General features: G+C 43.1%; 1 protein-coding gene across 1 annotated transcript in view; it reads right to left on the bottom strand.

Annotated features, from left to right (window-relative positions):
- Positions 1–18,935: 18,935 nt before the first annotated feature.
- Positions 18,936–22,535, bottom strand: part of rfk (riboflavin kinase) — a 39,147-nt gene continuing 35,547 nt past the window's right edge. Inside the window, exon 4 of the mRNA XM_070882786.1 lies at positions 18,936–22,430. Within this exon, the coding sequence (XP_070738887.1) occupies positions 22,300–22,430 (131 nt within the window). The 3' untranslated portion in view covers positions 18,936–22,299. The remainder of the gene's footprint in view (positions 22,431–22,535) is intronic.

Raw genomic sequence — 22,535 nt, 5'->3', positions numbered from 1 at the left:
ATAGCTTTTATTTCAAATGCATATCAACTACTCAGATTCTCAATTTCTATAGAAGCTCTACAGATCACAGTAAAATATAACTGGTCATGCTACAATAGAACTTCCATTATCTGGAGTAGGAAGTTGTTCATAACTCTGAAATGGCTGTAATTGCAAGATATCAACAACTAAACATGTTTATTGTAAAAGTTTATGAAGAGTCGATAGACATGATCCTCATGACACAACATAATATTTGTCACAATGAAGTGTTGGTAACTCTGAAGTTGTACCATAAACAATTCCCTTTAGTTATTGACTCCCCTCTCATTATGCTTTAAAGTATGCACAAAAAGTATTTTGTTTATTCTCTTGGGCAAATGCTGAATGTAGAAATACATACCAAAATCACCAAAATATTCTTCAGAAGATAGGCTCAGATCATAGTCCAGTTTATTTTTTTGACATTTCTTGCTCAGTCCCCTAAATCAAGAGCTGTGTTGGTATTGTCACATTTTAACCTTGCCCTAGCTATTAGATTAAAACTACACACAGTTAGCTTAAGAAATGCTATAGCAAGCATTTTTAAGTGTTAAAATGCTCTTACTCATCACCTGATCAAGTTCCAAATAATGTCTAACAGAAATAAAACAATAGAAAGCCTCTGTCAGCAACTTGATCTCACACAACTGTCAAAATAGTCTTTATGAAATTGGCTGAGTTTGCCAGGAAGTGTATACTTGTGTACCAGCACTTTAGCCCTTAGAGAATTGGTGATATGATTTGTGATCTCTTTGAATGGAGTTCTTGTTGTTCAGTAAGATTAGGGTTAAATGTAGATGTGTTTGTACTTTTTGTTGTAAGGTAAAACATTTTTGAGGTGACAAGCTAGGTTTGAAAGTAGAATGTTTAGTTTCAGTTGAGAATTAACGACAATTTAGTGCAGCTGCACTGAGCCATGAGTGAGAAAACTATATTAGACTGGGATCTGCTGTTTTGTTTTTTTGAGTTACAAAATCTCTATATTGTTTCATTTCTAGTTTAGATCACGTCAAAAGCACAAAAAGGGGGTCACTTGTTGTGAGCATTCTGTGCCCATATTCATAAATCACTTTAAAATGTTGTGTATGGTGTCCCCGTAACTAAAATGGCTGATTACTTGATTTTTAATCAGTAGGTAGCAGGAATTCAAGATTCTCATAGCTGATGCTGGTAGCTGATCATAAAAGGGTTATTGATAGTAATGGGCTCAGGGCTATGCCATCACATTCCTTCAGCTGCAGGGAAATATGTGGTGTCAAGCAAACTGTAATGGTAGAAAATGTAAGGAACAGTCACAGATGGTGGCAGATCGTATCTGTTTTGTCAGAGATCAATGAATGGTAGGATTAAGGTTCTTCTCTCTTTTGTATGATGGCAGCACTAATACCTTAATAAAAGCTTGGGGAGAGGCAGGAGAGGAAAGTAGTGGCTATCTAACGTGGAATTAACAAAATCAATGATAATGTACATTATAATATTTACAGTTAGATGTGACACTACAATCTATATTATGCAGTGCCCATCAATCAACTTCCCACTGATCTAACCAGACATTAATGTATATTCAAAAACACCTTGCCTTCCAGGTAGTTTCCAATTTAGATGCCTAACAAGCACTTAATGTTTAGGATGCACTATAAGGAGACAACAATAGTATAGAAATATCAATTGTGGCAATTTGATCAACATTATAAATCAGCATAGCATAGATTCTATTAAGGAACAGCTGCAGTGCAAATGCTGCAAATTGGTTTTCACAATCTTGAAAAGATTAACGTATATTTTTAAATTTAGCAAAGTACTGCAGTTTATAAAGAGACTATTTGATTCTATAGCTGGGAACTGATTCAGTTAATATAAATGTAATTATACCAGTTTAGAATAGTTTAATATGACCTAATGGAGTTATATTTAATTATTTGATTTGATTTGGTATACTCCAATATGAACACCAAACATAATTTTTTAATGTTTATCTCAGGCCCAAAGATATACTTATTTACTGCCGCAACAGTGATGAACAACAGTAATTCTCACACTTTTCAAAATAATACTTGGAAATTTTTGTGCATTAATATAATTTTAACTTGATATTTAAGGTTTTTTGCTTTTGATTAAATCAGTAGATTACACATTTCTGACACTCACTGAATAGAGATAGGGTTGAATGATTTCTGACAAATCATTGAACGTTCTGATTGCTGTATCTTATTGATGTGATGATGACAATTTTATGAACTTTGTGGAGACTGAATAAAATGTGCTTTGTACAAAATGACTGGATGCCTGATCATGTAAAAGGCATTTCATGTTTCCCCCCCCCAAAATGTAGTTTTATCCTAAACACAGGCAAATGCTTCCAGTGAAGCTTCTTCAAAAAGAAGAGTTGTTCAAATTATAACATCAAGAACATTCTGTCTTTTTTCTTTAAAAAAAAAGACGGGATGAGTGAATCATGACTGTTTTTCACTATTTATCCCAATTCTAAATAGCATTATTTTTATTATTGCCATCTCCTGTAATTACATTGATGCGTGTGTAAATAAATTCTAGTTTACCAACTAGAGGGCTGGCCATCCTAGACTGGGTGATGTGTAATGACAAAACACTAATTAACAATCTTGTTGTGCTAGGACCCTTGGAGAAGAGTGACCATAATATGGTAGAATTCTTTATTAAGATGGAGAGTGACACAGTTAATTCAGAGACTAGGGTCCTGAACTTAGGGAAAGGTAACTTCGATGGCATGAGATATGAACTGGCTAAGATAGACTGGCGAATGATACTTAAAGGGTTGACGGTGGACAGGCAATGGCAAATATTTAAAGATCACATGGATGAACTTCAACAATTGTACATCCCTGTCTGGAGTAAAAAATAAAACGGGGGAGGTGGCTCAACCGTGGCTAACAAGGGAAATTAGGGACAGTGTTAAATCCAAGGAAGAGGCATGTAAATTGGCCAGAAAAAGCCTGAGGACTGGGAGAAATTTAGAATTCAGCGGAGGAGGACAAAGGGTTTAATTAGGAGGGGGAAAATAGAGTATAAGAGGAAGCTTGCTGGGAACATAAAAACTGACTGCAAAAGCTTCTATACATATGTGAAGAGAAAAAGATTAGTGAAGGCAAACGTAGGTCCCTTGCAGTCAGAATCAGGTGAATTTATAATGGGAAAGAAAGAAATGGCAGACCAATTGAACAAATATTTGGTTCTGTCTTCACGAAGGAAGACACAAATAACCTTGAGGAAATACTAGGGGACAGAGGGTCTAGTGAGAAGGAGGAACTGAAGGAAATCCTTATTAGTCAGGAAATTGTGTTAGGGAAATTGATGGGATTGAAAGCCGATAAATCCCCAGGGTCTGATAGTCTGCATCCCAGAGTACTTAAGGAAGTAGCCCGAGAAATAGTGGATGCATTGGTGATCATTTTCCAGCAGTCTATCGACTCTGGATCAGTTCCTATGGAGTGGAGGGTAGCTAATGTAACATCACTTTTTAAGAAAGGAGAGAGAGAGAAAACAGGGAATTATAAACCGGTTAGCCTGACATCAGTGATGGGGAAAATGTTGGAATCAAACGTCCTTCTTCAGATTAGGAGACCAAAACTGAACACAATATTCCAGGTGAGGCCTCACTAAGGCCCTGTACAACTGCAGTAAGACCTCCCTGCTCCAATACTCAAATCCCCTAGCTATGAAGGCCAATATACCATTTACCTTCTTCACTACCTGCTGTACCTACATGCCAACTTTCAATGACTGATGTACCATGACACCCAGGTCTCGTTGCACCTCCCCTTTTCCTAATCTGCTGCCATTCAGATAATATTTTGCCTTTGCAGTTTTGCCATGAAATAGCAGCGCATTTGGAAAGCAGTGACAGGATCAGCCAAAGCCAGCATGGATTTATGAAAGGGAAATCATGCTTGACAAATCGTCTAGAATTTTTTGAGGATGTAACTAGTAGAGTGGACAAGGGCAAACCAGTGGATGTGGTGTATTTGGACATTCAAAAGGCTTTTGACAAAGTCCCACACAAGAGATTGGTGTGCAAAATTAAAGCACATGGTATTGGGGGTAATGTATTGACATGGATAGAGAACTGGTTAGCAGACAGGAAGCAGAGAGTTGGGATAAATGGGTCCTTTTCAGAATGGCAGGCAGTGACTAGTCAGTGCTGGGACCTCAGCTATTTACAATATACATCAATGATTTAGATGAAGGAATTGAGCGTAATATCTCCAGGCTTGCAGATGACACTAAGCTGGGTGGCAGTGTGAGCTATGAGGAGGATGCTAAGAGGCTGCAGGGTGACTTGGACAGGTTAGGTGAGTGGGCAAATGCATGGCAGATGCAGTATAATGTGGATAAATGTGAGGTTATCCACTTTGTTGGCAAAAACACAAAGGCAGAATATTATCTGAATGGCGGTAGATTAGGAAAAGGGGAGGTGCAACAAGATCTGGGTTTCATGGTACATCAGTCATTGAAAGTTGGCATGCAGGTACAGCAGGTGGTGAAGAAGGCAAATGGCATGTTGGCTTTCATAGCTAGGGGATTTGAGTATAGGAGCAGGGAGGTCTTACTGCAGTTGTATAGGGCCTTGGTGAGGTCTGCCTGGAATATTGTGTTCAGTTTTGGTCTCTTAATCTGAGGAAGGACGTTCTTGCTATTGAGGGAGTGCAGCGAAGGTTCACCAGACTGATTCCTGGAATGGCAGGACTGACATATGAGGAGAGACTGGATTGACTGGGCCTGTATTCACTGGAGTTTAGAAGAATGAGAGGAGATCTCATAGAAACATATAAAATTCTGATGGGACTGGGCAGGTTAGATGCAGGAAGAATGTTCCCAATGTTGGGGAAGTCCAGAACCAGGGGACACAGTCTAAGGATAAGGGGTAAGCCATTTAGGACCAAGATGAGGAGAAACTTCTTCACTCAGAGTGTTGCTAACCTGTGGAATTCTCTACACAGAGAGTTATTGATGCCAGTTCGTTGGATATATTCAAGAGGGAGTTAGATATGGCCCTTATGGCTAAAGAGATTAAGGGGAATGGAGAGAAAGCAGTAAAGGGGTACTGAGGTGATGATCAGCCATGATCTTATAGAATGGTGGTTCAGGCTCAAAGGGTCGAATGGCCTACTTCTGCACCTATTTTCTACGTTTACAGTTATATCCTTTTAAACACATAAATAAAGACAATGTGGGCATAGGCAAAATACTGTAGATGTTAGAAATCTGAAATAAATACAGGAAGTGGAGACGCTCTGTGGAGAGAAATGGCCCCAATATTTATGGGGAAGCAGGGAGGGAGCAGGGCAGTCATACATCTGGGAAACCCGGAGATGCAGGTAACGTGGACGTCCTGCCAAATTTAATGGAAGAACCTCATTTGAATTTTTTCTCCTTTTGGCAGCCGGCCAGATTAAGAGGCTGACTGGCTATTAGGTGGGAAGGCCTGCGCTGGGGAGAGGAGGGAGGGATCAAGGGGAGAGGTGAGGGTTTGAAGGGATCGTTGCTGCGGCCGGGGACGGGGGGTGCTGAGCAGAGATTGGGGGGTGGTAAGTCAAGCGCACGGGGAACGGGGAAGAAAGCAGGTTTGCCCGAGGGGCAGGTTGTGGGGGTGGGGGCGAGGAGCACTACTGCCCCTCCTGGCCCACATACAATGCTGAAAAGGCACTTAACTGCTGGATCCAGTCTTTCTTAGTTCCCTTCAGCTGCGGGTTGAGGTCGGGTTTCCGAGTTTTAAGATTTTAACCTACACCCCCACAACGTTCCTTGTAAACTATTCTGGAGTTCGCACGCACCCGGCTCACCGGCTTTTCAATGGGAAAAACTGCACATGCACGCTATTTTGGATGGGCCGCACAGCCCCTTAAAGGGGCCTGAGCAACCAAACAAAATTGAAGGGAACATTGCCCCGCCCTCCACCCACCATGGGGGCGGGGGGGGGGGGGGGGGGATTTAAAATTCCCCAGTGTTTCAGGATGATGACCTTTCATCAAAACTGGAAGAAGTTAAAGATTTAACAGTTGATAAACAAGTACCGAGCCAGAGAAAGGGCGGGAGGGAGGGGGGCGAGAACAAAGTGAAAGGTCTGTGATAGGGTGGAGGGCAGGGGTTATTAAATGACAAAAGGGATAACGGCGCAAGGCAAACGGGGTTGGTAATGGGACAATAAAGAAACAAAAGATGGGTCCGGAGGAGGTATAAATGGTTACAGCAGAACTGTAGGGTTAAAACTGGAAATGGGCGAGTTAGGATCGGGTTTGAGAAATTAAATTATTTTTACCTCCCTCCTACTGTCAACCCTCATCCTTGTGGGTTAAAATTCCCTCTTTCACTTTGTTTGCAACCTTGGTGTCATATTTGACCCCGAAATGAGCTTCTGACCATATATCCGCTCCATCACCAAGACTGGTTACTTCTACCTCTGTAACATTGCCCAACGTCACCCTTGCTTTAGCTCATCTACTGCTAAAATACATCCATTTCTTTGTTTACCTCTGCACTTGACTATTCCAATATTCTCCTGGCCAACCTGCCATCTTCCACCCTAAATAAACTTGAGCTCATCCAAAACTCTGCTGCCCTTATTCTAACTCACACCAAGTCCGTTCACCCATCACCCTTGTGTTTGCTGACCTACATTGTCTCCCAGTTAAGCAACGCCTCATACTTTAAAATTCTCATCCTTGTTTTCAAATCCCTCCATGGCTTCACCCCTCTCTATCTCTGCAACCTTCTCCAGCCCTACAATCCTCCAAGATCTCTGTGCTCCTGCAATCCTGCATCCCTGATTCTAATCGCTCCACTGTTGGTGGCCGTGCCTTCAGCTGCCGAGACAGTAAGTTCTGAAATTCCCTCTCTAAAACCTCTCCATCTTGCGCTCCTCCTTTAAGACAACCCTTGGGGTGGATTTTCGAAAGGTTTGCGACCGGGTTTTTGCCGCCATTTGATCCTCCGTGGCGAAAACCCGGTCGCAAAGCCTGGGCAAGATCCTTGGGTACCTGTTTGGGGTGGCATTTCCAAGTGCTGCAAGGGAGAGGTGCGGCGACGTGCAACGATACCGATTGCATTTGCGATCGACTTTCAGCTCTCTCCCAACCCGTACGCGGCGCCAAGAATCGCAACAGGTCAAGCCTGTTGGTGCAGCCCTGCCAGCAGCGGTAAGTATGAAAACCTGCAAAAAAGTTAAAGGTTTTATTTTTTAATTTCTTTGCAGCGATTAGATAGTTAAGGGTCTCATACTCGATCTTCTTTCTCGTTATAATTTTTTTAGTTATCCTTTGCTGATTTTTTAAAATTCCCAATCCTCTGGCCTCCCACTATTCTTGGCAACTTTGTATGCCATTTTTTTTATTTGATACCATCTTTTACTTCCTTAGTTAACCACAGATGGTTCTCCCTTCTCTTAAAGTCTTTCCTTCTCACATTTCTTCGGAGCTCCTCCTGCTTCACCGCATACCTTCACCAGAAGTGTGGCGAAAACTTGGTTCATGTGCACTTCCAGTAAAGTTACGGCAGTGCAGCGGGAACAACGCCAAGGAAATTTCCAGTCAACATCTCCATTTTACCCAAGAGCAATTATACTTTTAAAAATACATTTTTGCTCCTCTTCAGAAGAAGTTGTATGTTGGATGCACCAACAACCCTCTCATACTTCATTCAAGTGACCTTTCTTTACATGTGATCCCAGATTGTGAGTGCTAACAGGCTGTTCAGCTGAGGGACTTCTCAGGCAAGCATACTCCTGTCCTCACTCAATGCCCACACAAATGCACTTTCCATCAGGGATTATTAGATAGCAATTAGAAGTGGTAGATCTGGATGATTTTTAAAACCTGCTTCCCTAGCACAGATACCGTCATACCAGTTGAGATGAGTAATTAGACTTCTAAAATATGCTGCTTTGTCCATTTTGAATTTGACAGTGAATGGATGATGTTTGATATGCTCAGCATTAATATATGACTAATTAAAGAATGGCTTCTCCTTGTGTACTTTAGTCAGATCATTAATTGTACACTAGAGTTACAGGAATAAAGCAAACAGAGGTACACCAAAATTGTGTACTTAAACCTGGGCTTGCGTATACCTGTAATATAACTTTCTAGGAAAAAAGAAATGTGCTAACTGTTACCTCACCAGCAGTAACAACGTTTATATCAGTAATTGAACAGCAATTCTGGAAACAAAAAGAAAATTATATTAAATCAGATCTATAATACCATGGTTAATGTGGCAATAAAATCAAATCTCATTAGTTTAGATATATCCATTATTAGACAGTTAAAAAAAAATCTAGTAGGGAGAGTATATTTTGTTCGAAGTCCTACCCCTTTAGAAAATAGTCAATGTAATATTTTTTTTAAACCAACAATTTGTTGACAACTAGAACGTCAATCGGGGTCTTTGGACCGATAGGCTACTCCGATGACATCAATTAGAATGAGGATCTCGGAGAGACAGCATTGCTAATAGTGGTGGTCACAACTTCAAACCAGCCTAATCCCGGAAAATCATGCAGCTGGCTAGAAAAGCAGCTTTTGAAACATCAAGGAAAATTCAGGCAAGAATAACAATTTCTTTATAAAAATGCAGAGTCAAAAAGTACTGTCCATAGATGTTCCTTCCACAGTAAAGCAAAGCAAGGATTTATCTAAAATTAATTAAATACCAACTGACTTCTGCTTCAGCTCAAAATATTTCACATCATGATATCCAGGCTGAACAAGCTGCTACCATTGTTTATTGTGTCACAAGCTCTATGCTTTGAGTATCACAAAGTCTGTGATTAAAGTGAGCGATAGCAAACTGTGAAATGAAAATCAGTAGCCTAATTGCACAAATAGTGTCTGTGAACCACCTTCTTTCCCCATTCATTAGTGTGTTCAAAAAAATAAAGGTAAAAATCTGTACATCAGTCATACCTGCACAATCACCTTTAAGTGGCTTTTTGTTCATCTAATATTAATTAAGCTTCTTTTGTAACATCTCTTGCAGTGAACTAATAATATTTTAAGCATGTTAATTCTCTTCTATTTTCAAAAACGTAAAACACAATTTTTCTAGTGTCAGCTGTGGCTCAGTGGGTAGTGCTCTTGCCTCTGAGTCAGAAGATTGTGGGTTCAAGTCCCACTCCAGGGAATTGAGGCCAAAAATAAAATCTAGGCTGACATCCCAGTGCAATGCTGAGGGAGTGCTGCACTGTCGGAGATGCTGTCTTTCGGATGAGATGTTAAACCGAGGACCCATCTGCTCTCTCAAGTGGACGTAAAAGATCCCATGGCACTATTTCAAAGAAAAGCAGGGGAGTTATCCCTGGCATCTGGCCAATATTTAACCCTCAAAAAACAGAATGGGCCATTTTTTTGCGAGGTTTTCGCCGCGATTTGACCCTCTGCGACGAAAACCCGGTTGCAAAAAAGGTAAGTTATAGATTTTATTTTTTAATTTTTTTGCAGCGATTCAATAGATAAGGGTCTTGTAAATGTTTTTGGAATATTTTTTGGAATTTTTTTGTTTTGTTTTTCCCCCCCTCCCAAGGCCTCTCTCGCAGCGCTCCCGGCCCCGGACTAAAGTTGCTGAAATTTGCGGTTTGCGTCATGACTGCTTGTGCAACGGCTCCCTTAGCACCCTGGCGCAGACGTAAAGGCCGAAAGTTCGGGCTAAAAACGGTAGCGCAGCGAAAATGGTAAGTTTAATGTATCGCTACCGTTTTCGGCAAAAAAACCCCAAAGGCCGAAAATCCGTCCCATTATCTGGTCAATCATCACATTGTGGGAGCTTATTTATGTACAAATTGGCTGCTGCATTTGTTACATTACACTCCAAAAGTACTTCATTGGCTGTAAAGTGCTTTGAGATGTTTGGTGGTCATGAAAGGTGCTATATAAATATCCAAGTCTTGCTTTTTCTTTTTAATATCTCGAGCATTCTCAGTATAACAAAACTTCACAGCTTATTTCTTCATTCAGAAAGAGTTAACATACACAGCTCAACGGATGGAAAAGAAATTCAGATTTCCCCATGTTTAACACATTTCATGTTAAGTAAGATGGTGGGAGCAAACTCTGCTAAAAGATAAACTTAAATCATTGAATTGCACATTACAGCAATTGCAATATAAAAATACCCAGTAAGAATTCCATTTAAGAAATATAAAGGGCACAAAAGTTTAACCAGTGGGAACTTTGGTAAACAAGAGCAAGCTCAGTTACCATATGCCTGAGGAGGATGCTCCGTGAGGGATTATGGAGCGTCCTCCTCAGATTCGGCTGCCCTGAAAAGTTTGTCACCATTCTCCGCCTGCTCCACAATGACATGCAAACCGTGATCCTGACCAACGGATCCACCACAGACCCATTCAACGATCGGACTGGGATCAAGCAGAGCTGCGTCATCGCACCAACGCTCTTCTCGATCTTCCTTGCTGCAATGCTTCATCTCACCCTCAGCAAGCTCCCCACTGGAGTGGAGCTAAATTACAGGACAAACAGGAATCTGTTCAACCTCCGCCACCTCCAGGCCAGATCCAAGATCGTTCCATCCTCCATCATCGAATTACAGTACGCAGACGCTGCCTGCATCTGCACACACTCGGAGGCCGAACTCCAAGCCATCGCCAACACCTTTACCGAGGCATACGAGAGCATGGGCCTTACACTAAACATCCGTAAGACAAAGGTCCTATACCAACCTGCTCCCTCCATATAGTACTATCCCCTGGTTATCAAAATCCACGACGAGGCCTTGGACAATGTAGACCATTTTCCATACCTCAGGAGCCTACGGCAACAAGGGCAGACATCGACGACGAGGTCCAACAGTGCCTTCAGTGTGCCAGTGCAGCCTTCGGAAGAGAATGTTTGAAGATCAGGACTTCAAACCCAGCACCAAGCTCATGGTCTACAGAGCAGTGGTGATACCCACCCTCCTATATGGCTCAGTGATATGGACTATGTACGGGCCACTTCATCTGCATACCTGACACGAGAATCCCAAAACAAGCGCTCTACTCGGAGCTCCGACACGGCAAGCGAGCCCTAGGTGGGCAGAGGAAATGCTTTAAGGACACCTTCAAAGCCTCCTTGAAAAAATGTAACATCCGCACCGATACCTGAGAATCCCTGGCCAAGACCACCCAACGTGGAGGAAAAACATCCGGGAAGGCACTGAACACCTCGAATCTCTTCGTCGATGTTATGTATGTAACCCTTGGCAACCTGTATCACACCACCAGCAGAGTCCCAAGGGATCCCAGCATCATTTGGGAGCACTGTATATAAGCAGGCCTCCCACGCTGTACCAGAACTCTGGACTTCAATTAATGGAGCCAAGGTCACATTTAATCATTGCATACAGTACTCAGTTTCATCCTTTATTATGAGCATAATAATTGGCGATGAGTTAACGAACAACCACGCGAAAATGCAAAGAACTGTTGGTATCCTGGCGAAGTTCTCAGAAGGGGATGATTGGGAGGCCTTCGTGGAGAGACTCGACCAATACTTCGTGGCCAACGAGCTGGAAGGGCACGAGAACACTGCCAAACGAAGGGCGATCCTCCTTACCATCTGTGGGGCAACAACCTATGGCCTCATGAAGAATCTGCTAGCTCTGGTGAAACCAACAACCAAATCCTATGAAGAATTGTGTACACTGGTCCGGGAGCACCTAAATCCGTAGGAAAGCGTTTTGATGGCGAGATATCGGTTCTACACGCGTCAACGGTCGGAGGGCCAGGAAGTGGCGAGCTACGTCGCTGAACTAAGGCGCCTTGCAGGACATAGCGAATTTGATGGATTCCTTGAACAAACGCTAAGAGACTTTTTTGTGCTTGGCAATAATCCTTTGCAAACTATTGACTGTTGAAACACTGAATCTGAGCAAAGCCATAAAGATAGCCCAGGCATTTAAGTCCACCAGCAATAACACCAAACAAATTTCGCAGCACAAAGAGGTTTCGGCTAGTACTGTGCAAGCAGGAATATGCATGGCAGAACGTACACACCGGCTGCTGCATGACCTCAGATGACCCAGAGTCTGCCATCAATCATTAATGTGAGGCAGTTAACACCTTGTTGGCATTGTGGAGGTGATCATCGGGCCCATAAATGCCGCTTCAAACACTATACGTGCAACGGCTGCAGAACAATGGGACACCTCCAGCGAATTTGGAGGTGAGTTGCAAACCCTGCAAACCACCGCGTTGCAGAGAAAGATTGATCCATGGTGGATCAGGCTGAACTAGAGACTCGAACCGAGGAGGCAGAAGTGTATGGGGTACACACCTTCACCATGAAATGTCCACCGATTATGTTAAAAGTTGAACTGAACGGAATTCCAGTATCCATTGAACTGGACACGGGTGCGATTCAGTCCATAATGAGCAAAAAGGCCTTCGACAGGCTGTGGTGCAACGAGGCACACAGGCCCAAGCTTAGCCCCATTCACACCAAGCTAAGAACTTACACCAAAGAGCTGATCCCTGTAATTCGCAGCGCAGAAATAAAAGTCTCCTATGATGGAGCAGTGCACAAACTCCCACTATGGACCGTGCCAGAGGATGGCTCCACACTGTTCGGCAGAAGCTGGCTGGGAAAAATCCGCTGGAACTGGGACGACATCCGAGCACTTTCGTCCATCGATGACGCCTCATGTGCCCAGGTTCTGAGCAGATTCCCATCGTTGTTCGAGCCAGGCATTGGAAGTTTCTCGGTGGCTTTCCCAGTACACCACCCATCCACCACAAGGCACGGGCGGTACTGTATATGATGCGAGAGAAAGTGGAAATTGAGCTGGACAGGCTGCAGTGAGAAGGCATCATCCCGCCGGCGGAATTTAATGAGTGGGCCAGTCCGATTGTCCTGGTACTCAAAGGTGACGGCACAGTCAGAATTTGTGGGGATTATAAAGTAACGATTAACCGTTTTTCACTACAGGACCAGTACCCGCTACCCAAGGCAGACGACCTATTTGCGACCCTGGCTGGAGGAAAGACGTTCACCAAGTTGGACCTAACCTCGGCCTACATGACACAGGAGCTGGAGGAATCTTCGCAAGGCCTCACCTGCATCAACACGCACAAAGGTCTGTTCATTTATAACAGATGCCCATTCGGGATTCGTTCGGCGACGGCAATTTTCCAACGGAACATAGAGAGCCTGCTAAAGTCGGTTCCACGCACCATGGTTTTCCAGGACGACATACTGGTCACAGGTCTGGGGCACCATCGAACACTTGAAGAATCTGGAAGACGTTCTAAGTCAGCTAGATCGCGTGGGACTCAGGTTGAAATGCTCGAAGTGTGTTTTCTTGGCGCCAGAGGTCGAGTTCTTGAAAAGGAGAATCGCAGCAGACGGCATCAGACCCACCGACGTCAAGACGGAGGCCATCAAGAATGCACCGAGACCACAGAATGTGACAGAGCTGCGGTCGTTCCTGGGACTCCTCTACTCTTTTGGTAATTTCCTACCCGGGTTAAACACCTTGCTAGAACCCCTACATTTGCTACTGTGCAAGGGAGACAACTGGGTATGGGGGAATTCACAAGAGGCTGTCTTTGAGAAAGCCAGAAATCTGTTATGTTCAAACAAACTGCTTGTTCAGTATAACCCATGTAAACGATTAGTGCTAGCTTGCGATGTGTCGTCATACGGTGTCGGGTGTGTGTTACAACAGGCTAACGAATCGGGGATTTTGCAACCGGTCGCCTATGCATCCAGGAGTCTGTCCAAGGTCGAAAGGGCCTACAGCAGGATTGAAAAAGAAGCTCTGGCGTGTGTTTGAGGTGAAAAAAATGCACCAGTATTTGTTTGGTCTCAAGTTTGAGCTAAAAACTGACCATAAGCCACTCATATTGCTATTCTCAGAGAGCAAAGGGATTAACACCAATGCCTCTGCCCACATCCAAAGATGGGCACTCACGCTGTTGGCATACACCTATGTAATCCACCACAGACCGGGCACAGAGAATTGCGCTGATGCGCTCAGTCGGCGACCATTGCCCACCACCGGGGTGGAAATGGCACAGCCTGCAGACTTGCTCATGGTGATGGATGCATTCGAAAACGAAAAGTCACCCGTTACGGCCCGTCAGATCAGGACCTGGACCAGCCAGGATCCTTTACTGTCCCTGGTAAAAAATTGTCCTCCATGGGAGCTGGTCCAGCTCCCCAGCGGAGATGCAGGAAGAGATTAAGCTGTTCCACAGGCACAAAGACCAAATGTCCTTACAGGTGGACTGTCTTTTGTGGGGTAATCGCGTGGTCTTGCCCAAGAAAGGCAGAGAAACGTTCATACGCAACCTACAGAGCACCTACACAGGCATTGTAACGATGAAAGCCATAGCCAGATCCTATGTGTGGTGGCCTGGCATCGACTCAGATTTAGAGTCATGCGTGCGCCAGTGCAACACTTGCTCTCAACTGAGCAATGCACCTAGAAAGACACCGCTAAGTTTGGAGGGTCGTGGCCCTCCAAACCGTGGTCTAGGATCCACGTTGACTTTGCGGGCCCATTTCTAGGCAAAATGTTCTTGGTTGTTGTGAATGCTTATTCAAAATGGATTGAATGTGTAATAATGTCTGTAAGCACGTCCACCGCCACCATCGAAAGCCTACAAGCCATGTTTGCCACACACGTCCTGCCTGATGAACTTGTCAGCGACAATGGGCCGTGTTTCACCAGTGCTGCATTCAAGGAATTCATGACCCACAATGGGATCAAGCACATCACATCTGCCTCGTTCACACCCGCATCCACTGGCCAGGCAGAACAGACAGTTCAAACCATCAAGCAAAGCTTGAAACGTGTCTCGGAAGGCTCCCTGCAGACCCGACTGTCCCGAGTCCTGCTCAGCTACTGCACCAGACGTCACTCGCTCACCAGTGTTCCCCCAGCCAAGCTGCTCATGAAAAGGACGCTCAAAACAAGGCTCTCTCTTGTCCACCCTGATCTCCATGATCACATCGAGGGCAGGTAGCATCAACGAAGCATGTACCATGATCGCGCAAACTTGTCACGCGCTATTGAGGTCAATGACCCTGTGTTTGTACTCAATTATGAATATGGTACCAGCTGGCTTACTGGCATGGTCATAGCCAAAGAAGGGAGTAGGGTGTGTCAGGTCAAATTGGCCAATGAACTAACGTGCAGAAAGCATTTGGACCAAACCAAATTGCGGTTCACGAACAGCTACGACCAACCCGAAGAGGACACCACCAACTTTGACCCTCCAACACACACACACACACACACACGTGGCAACCGACATCACGTGAATTAGCTAGGATAGACTGGCGAATGATACTCAAAGGGTTGACGGTGGATAGGCAATGGCAGACATTTAAAGATCACATGGATGAACTTCAACAATTGTACATCCCTGTCTGGGGTAAAAATAAAACGGGAAAGGTGGCTCAACCGTGGCTAACAAGGGAAATTAGGGATAGCGTTAAATCCAAGGAAGAGGCATATAAATTGGCCAGACAAAGCAGCAAACCTGAGGACTGGGAGAAATTTAGAATTCAGCAGAGGAGGACAAAGGGTTTAATTAGGAGGAGAAATAGAGTATGAGAGTAAGCTTGCAGGGAATATAAAAACTGACTGCAGAAGCTTCTATAGATTTGTGAGGAGAAAAAGATTAGTGAAGACAAGTGTAGGTCCCTTGCAGTCAGAATCAGGTGAATTTAGAATGGGGAACAAAGAAATGGCAGACTAATTGAACAAATACTGTGTGCCTTCCTTCGTGAAGACAGAGCCAAATAATCTTCCGGAAATACTAGGGGACCGAGGATCTAGCGAGAAGGAACTGAAGGAAATCCTTATTAGTCAGGAAATTGTGTTGGGGAAATTGATGGGATTTGAAGGCCGATAAATCCCCAGGGTCTGATAGTCTGCATCCAGAGTACTTAAGGAAGTGGCCCTAGAAATAGTGGATACATTGGTGATCATTTTCCAACATTCTTTCGACTCTGGATTAGTTCTTATGGATTGGAGGGTAGCTAATGTAACACCACTTTTTAAAAAAGGAGAGAGAAAACAGGGAATTATAGACCGGTTAGTCTGACATCGGTAGTGGGGAAAATGTTGGAATCAATTATTAAAGATGTAATAGCAGCATATTTGGACAGCCGTGACAGGATCGGTCCAAGTCAGCATGGATTTATGAAAGGGAAATCATGCTCGACAAACCTTCTAGAATTTTTTGAGGATGTAACTAGTAGAGTAGACAAGGGAAAACCAGTGGATGTGGTGTATTTGGACTTTCAAAAGGCTTTTGACAAGGTCCCACACAAGAGATTATTGTGCAAAATTAAAGTACATGGTATTGGGGGTAATATATTGACATGGATAGAGAACTGGTTGGCAGACAGGAAGAGTAGGCATAAACGGGTCCTTTTTAGAATGGCAGGCAGTGACTAGTGGGGTACCGCAAGGGACCCTAGCTATTTACAACATACAGTAATAATTTAGACGAAGGAATTGAATGTAATACTTCCAAGTTCGCAGATGACACTAAGCTGTGAGGAGAGTGCCAAGAGGTTGCAGGGTGACTTGGAGAGGTTAGGTGAGTGGGCAAATGCATGGCAGATGCAGTATAATGTGGATAAATAATGTTATCCACTTTGGTGGCAAAACAGGAAGGCAGAATATTATCTGAATGGTGACAGATTAGGAAAAGGGGAGGTGCAACAAGATCTGGGTGTCATGGTACATCAGTCATTGAAAGTTGGTATGCAGGTACAGCAGGTGGTGAAGAAGGTAAATGGCATGTTGGCCTTCATAGCAAGAGGTTTTGAGCATAGGAGCAGGGAGGTCTTACTGCAGTTGTACAGGGCCTTGGTGAGGCCACACATTGAATATTGTGTACAGTCTTGGTCTCCTAATCTGAGGAAGGACATTCTTGCTATTGGGGGGAGTGCAGTGAAGGTTCACCATACTGATTCCCAGGGTGGTGGGACTGACATCTGAAGAAAGACTGGGTCGACTGGGCTTGTATTCACTGGAATTTAGAATGAGAGGGGATCTCATAGAAACATAAAATTCTGACGGGATTGGACAGATTAGATACTGGAAGAACATCCCCGATGTTAGGGAAGTCCAGAACCAGGGATCACAGTCTAAGGATAAGGGGTAAGCCATTTAGGATCAAGATGAGGAGAAACTTCTTCACTCAGAGAATTGTGAACCTGTGGAATTCTCTACCACAGAAAGTGGTTGAGGCCAGTTCATTATATATATTCAAAAGGGAGTTAAATGTGGCCCTTATGGCTAAAGGGATCAAGGTGTATGGAGAGAAAGCAGGAATGGGGTACTGAAGTTGCATGATCAGCCATGATCATATTGAATGGTGGTGCAGGCTCAAAGGGTCGAATGGCCTATTCCTGCACCTATTTTCTATGTTTCTATCACGGTTGACCACAAAGCCGAACTCACCATCCCCAGCAGCCCGGCAAGGCCAGCTGCCCAGCAGCCCAATGAAGAACAAACCAATTCACCCACAGTTGCAGTTGTACCGAGATGATTGACAAGGGAGCAAAAAGCCCCAGATTATCTCACCCTGTAAATAAGTGTAATATTGACTTTACGAGGGTGTAATGTTATGTATGTAACCCTTGGCAACCTGTATCACACCACCACCAGGGGGCCTACCTGTTGGAGTCCCAAGGGATCCCAGCATCCCTTGGGAGCACCATATGTAAGCAGGCCTCCCACGCTATACCTGCACTCTGGAGTCTAATTAAAAAGAGCCAAGGTCACACTTACTCATTGCATACAGTACTCAGTTTCATCCTTTATTATGAGCATAATAGTCGAGAGCAAGCTGAGGCCAAGCGTTGACAGTGGAAGGAGCACGTGGCAACCTGTTCCTTCAACCACCGTTTGCCCCACCTGTGACAGAGACTAAGTCCCGCATTGGACTCTTCAGTCACCCGAGAACTAATTTCTAATGTGGAAACAAGTCATCCTCGACTTCGAGGGACTGCCTATGATGGTGGTTAGTCATCGGCACTGCGTGCAGTTTTCAGTGCCCATTATAAAAAGAACATTAAAGCTGTACAGCATAGAATGTCAAGAATAGGAAACTATAGTTATGAGAATAGACATGAATAATGGGGCCATTTCCATTGCAATGGGGAATGTTTAATTGGACTTTTGATACAGGATTTAAAAAAATCCTGGATCAAAGACACACTTTCTTTGGTAGGGAGTCAGTGACAAGAGCGATAATATTAAGCGGGCCTTGAAGAGGGGCGAGAGGCGTTGGAGGGAAAGAGGGAATCGGATTTGATGGGGGTGGGAGACATGGTTGTGGGGGGGGGGGGGGGGGGGGCGGTGGGACATGGTGTGGGGAGGTGTCAGGAATCGGAGATGGTGGGCGGGAGGGGAAGCTGGAAAGGTCAGGAAGGGGACGGGAAAGGGGCGGCGGAGTCAGAGGTGGCGGGGAGTCGGAGATGGCGGGGTGGAAGTCGGAGATGGCTGTGGGTAGTGGGGAAGAGTCGGAGATGGCAGGATAAAGAGAAGAATTGGGAATGTGTAGTGGGGGTGCATGTGGGACAAGTCGGAGATGACCGCATGGACTCGGCCCTGCCGGAATTACCAAGCACTGGTAGTTTAAACATAAAAATGTACTTGAACGGTTTTACTGACCTACCCGCTACTTGACAGTGGATTGGTCGCCTGTCCCACAAGCCACCTCTGTTAAAACCAGAAGAGGGCCAACTTACAGTAATGCAAACACAAACTTGCAGTTTTATCAATGGTGTTCGAAGATTTACACTTAAATTCTGAACAACTGACTGACGTTGTTAAAGTTTGGGATGAATCTTTCCCACATTGCTCATCAGTCTTTGTATAGCCAAGTGGGCAGTTACTCAATGATGGAATTCTTTGAACATATATTTCCAGAAGACAAATCAAGTTTGATCTTTATTCTGTACTGGACAAGCTTATAGGAGGCTGTAAATTAATCAACTTTCTAAAAATTTAAAGTTGGTCAGGGTAAACCACATAAAATTTAGAAATTAAAATCATGGCAGCCAGGATTGAACAGTACAGTAAGAAAACAAATGTGTCAAGTTCCATATATTAAAATTTCCATTTAAGAAATCAAAAGGGAATTATACCAGAAAAATACATGCAACCCATTTGGTCTCAATTTTAAATAAATGACGTATATAAACGGGTTTTCACTATGGCTTCTTATATTAGCATAATATTTGTTTAACATTCCACACAATGCATATCCAAGGGAAACAACAAATAGTAACATTTAAGCAAAATATTTTCTCTAACACAGGCAACCCTGACTTTATATTATTTTTCCAGATGTAAAAGTAACAATGGAGAAATGTATATTGGGAAGGAAAGTTAGGTGAATCTTAATTGCTTGTGATAAACATGGTGGGGTGGACATGAGGCGCAAGAAAAACAAAAAGGGGGCCACTTCATATTGAAAATATTAAATCCTGTTTCCACTCATCAGTGTTCTATGGATGTATTAAAATTGTCCCTGGCACTGCAGGCTGCTATGCTTTTAGTACAATCACAGAAATCTCAAACAGCTTAAAGCACAATGTTAAGTAGCCCACATTCAATTATTTTTAAAATCTGTTCATTATTTTTCTTAACTGCAATATTTTCTCCTAATGGGTAGAATACTTTGTAACTTTTTTGAATTAAAAGTATAATGGATTACTTTGTTTTTGCATAGTTAAACACAACAAAGACATAAGAGTACAACAGAGGCCATAAATTATGCAAGCATAGGCAGTTTAATTTATTAGATTGAGATTTCATTGAAGCCCCTTAACCTCTCCTACAATTTTCTATATTCTATATAATCCCTTTCCTACTGCACTATAAATACAAAAGTGAAATTACTTTGTAGAATGCCATTTGTTCTAAGGACCATGTCACATGTGGGCTGTATAGGCACATTCTGCTGGAGGAAAAATACACAAGTGACAATTCCCCCTTTAAGATGTTTTTTTGACATGACATCACAGATCCTCTTGTGACCAACCTAACTTCTGCGCAGTTGCTAAGGATCAGCTGCACAAGCACCAGAGGAAGGAAGGAAAATACCAAACGGCGCTAGAGAAATAACTGGTAGTGACATGGATCCATAAAAAGCAATTGGGGATGCAATCTACTCCAAACTCCATCCTTGGCACAGTTGGTGTCCAAAAGGGCATCTACAGCCAATGAAAACTTCTCTTATCCTGTGGTAATGACAATAATTAGTATTCAGTGGTGATATCTATAGCGCTCAAACCCTACCGTGAACAGTGTAGGGCAGAGATGGACCTATTGATGCGACAGGAAAATCACTAGCCTTCTTCGCAAATGGTGCCTGCCCTCTGGGTATTCTCCAAGGCTGAAAAGATGCTATTCCTTGTGAAATGCCTTGGTATCGAACAGTAATAGGATGTTCCTTCATGGTGCAAAGGCAGCAACTAATTGTATAACGATTTCAGCCAATTTCTCTCAATCTATGTCAATCAGGATTGGTGACTGAGACACAAGTCTCAATACCAATTAGATTGGTCTCAGATTACAGACAATTGTACAAACCATAGTCCACCAAATGCTGATGCACACGACCCCATCAAGTACTGTGCCAAAAGGTATGGCTTTCCTTTTATGATGCCTGATCTCAACAGTGGTGCCTTTCAGGTCAAAAAATATGACTGATACAATAAGTGGAGCAACAATGACTGATTTTACTATTGCTGTGCATCACAGTATTGGGATGTATATGCCGCCAATATGCAGTACCATCGGGGGTAGACATAAAAGCCCACAGAGATATTACAGGGATTCATCTACTGCTTAAACAACTGTTGCCATCTGCTACAGTAAACTATGCAGTGCTTGAAGCCAGTGAAAGTAACTGCCATGGTATTTTTTTTTTTAAATGGTGGAGAGCAAGTTAAAAAGATGAACAAAATGAAAAAGATATTACGTGTTGTTTATGATGATGGAAAAAATTTCTAAAGAAACTGAAGAAAACAAAGTTGGTACCAACTGCCCTGTAATGGGCTACTGGAGAGCAAGATTTGCTTGCAAGATTTACCCTGTGTTGGAAAAACAAACTGACACTCTAGGCTAGCTCAGATCCTTGCATACTTTGTGGAAAATAGCTGGCCACAAGGATACAATAGAATGCTTCAGATATCCAATAGGTTTAAAAGGGAGATCATCCCTAATATCTTTTCCCCCCAGCAGATCATGGCCTGGTGCCAGTCAGTCCATCAGTGTATGGATGCCATAATTTATAGGAACAGGAAGCTGGTTATTGTTGATTCATTGGTTGAATACATCATACAACTCAGGCACACACTTTAGGCCAGGAATGGCCCAGGTTCAATCCGTAGACTGTGCCGAGTTTACCTATCTCAGCTGTGGCAATAATGGAAGCATTTTTCCCAATCACGATCCAGTGACACCTGCTAGGGACTGCAGGTTTATAGATAGGATCAAATTCAGTTGTAATGTACACTATAAGGTTGAAAAAATTGCTAATATTCACTTTCTAGGCTCATAACTGAAAAATACCCACTTGGGTGAGGTACCAGAAGGCTGCCAGCATATATGGAATCAAATTCCTGTGCAAATTCTCTGTCTTTAGAAGAGAAAAAAAAAAACAGGCTTGTATCACAGATTGGGGATAAACATTTATGACACAACCCTCAAATAACAAACAGTTTAGAGGGTTTGTTCTTCCTGACTGAACAACAGATGTTAGTAACAACAGATGTTAGGCTAAAAATTGCTGTTCAAGGATATTAGTAAACAAATTCTTAACATGCCTGTATGACATTCCTCGGTCCTCTCCATTAACAGTGGGATTAACCCATTTAAAAAAAACAATTTATGCCTCATTTAAATTAATAGACATCATAAGGCACATTAAGCAGTCACCCACTACAGCCACACAGTAACTACCAGCCTATCATTATGGGATCATTCTTTTATCAATTGTAATTCAATCAAAATTAAAGCAGACAACAGTCATCTAGATTTCAGTAGTCAAGTAAGGTGCAACTGCATAGCTCGCAAAATTTAAACAACAGGCCTCGTGCATTTTGTAAAAATGAATCATTTTCTGGATGAGCTTAAATCTGTACGAAGTAGAACATATGGAAAATCTGGTCAGGGATCAGAATTGGTTATTTTATGCCAGCTAAACAATTGCTGAAAAAAGGTACATGAAACACAATACAAGAAACCACAGATGCACAAACTCGGATTCTACTTTGGTCAATGGCCATTCATTATATTGGTCTCAATTGATCTGAAGAAGTTGTCATCCTTCATACACTGATGTTCTGGCACATCTAGTTTCTCCTTTGCCTCAGAAATGTCACTGTAAATGGCTGTAATCAGAGAATCTGAAACAAAGTGGAAAAAAAAGCAAGATTTTAAAACATTAGCAAGATAGAGAGGCTGAAATTGTTCATCCTGGCAAGGCCTCTGGCTGTCTGAAGTCGGCGGCC

Source organism: Pristiophorus japonicus, chromosome 1, assembly GCF_044704955.1.
Source record: "Pristiophorus japonicus isolate sPriJap1 chromosome 1, sPriJap1.hap1, whole genome shotgun sequence".
In the NCBI taxonomy this organism is placed as follows: domain Eukaryota; kingdom Metazoa; phylum Chordata; class Chondrichthyes; family Pristiophoridae; genus Pristiophorus; species Pristiophorus japonicus.
The sequence above is the reverse complement of the archived record's forward strand: the minus strand, read 5'-3'. Positions and strand labels throughout refer to the sequence as shown.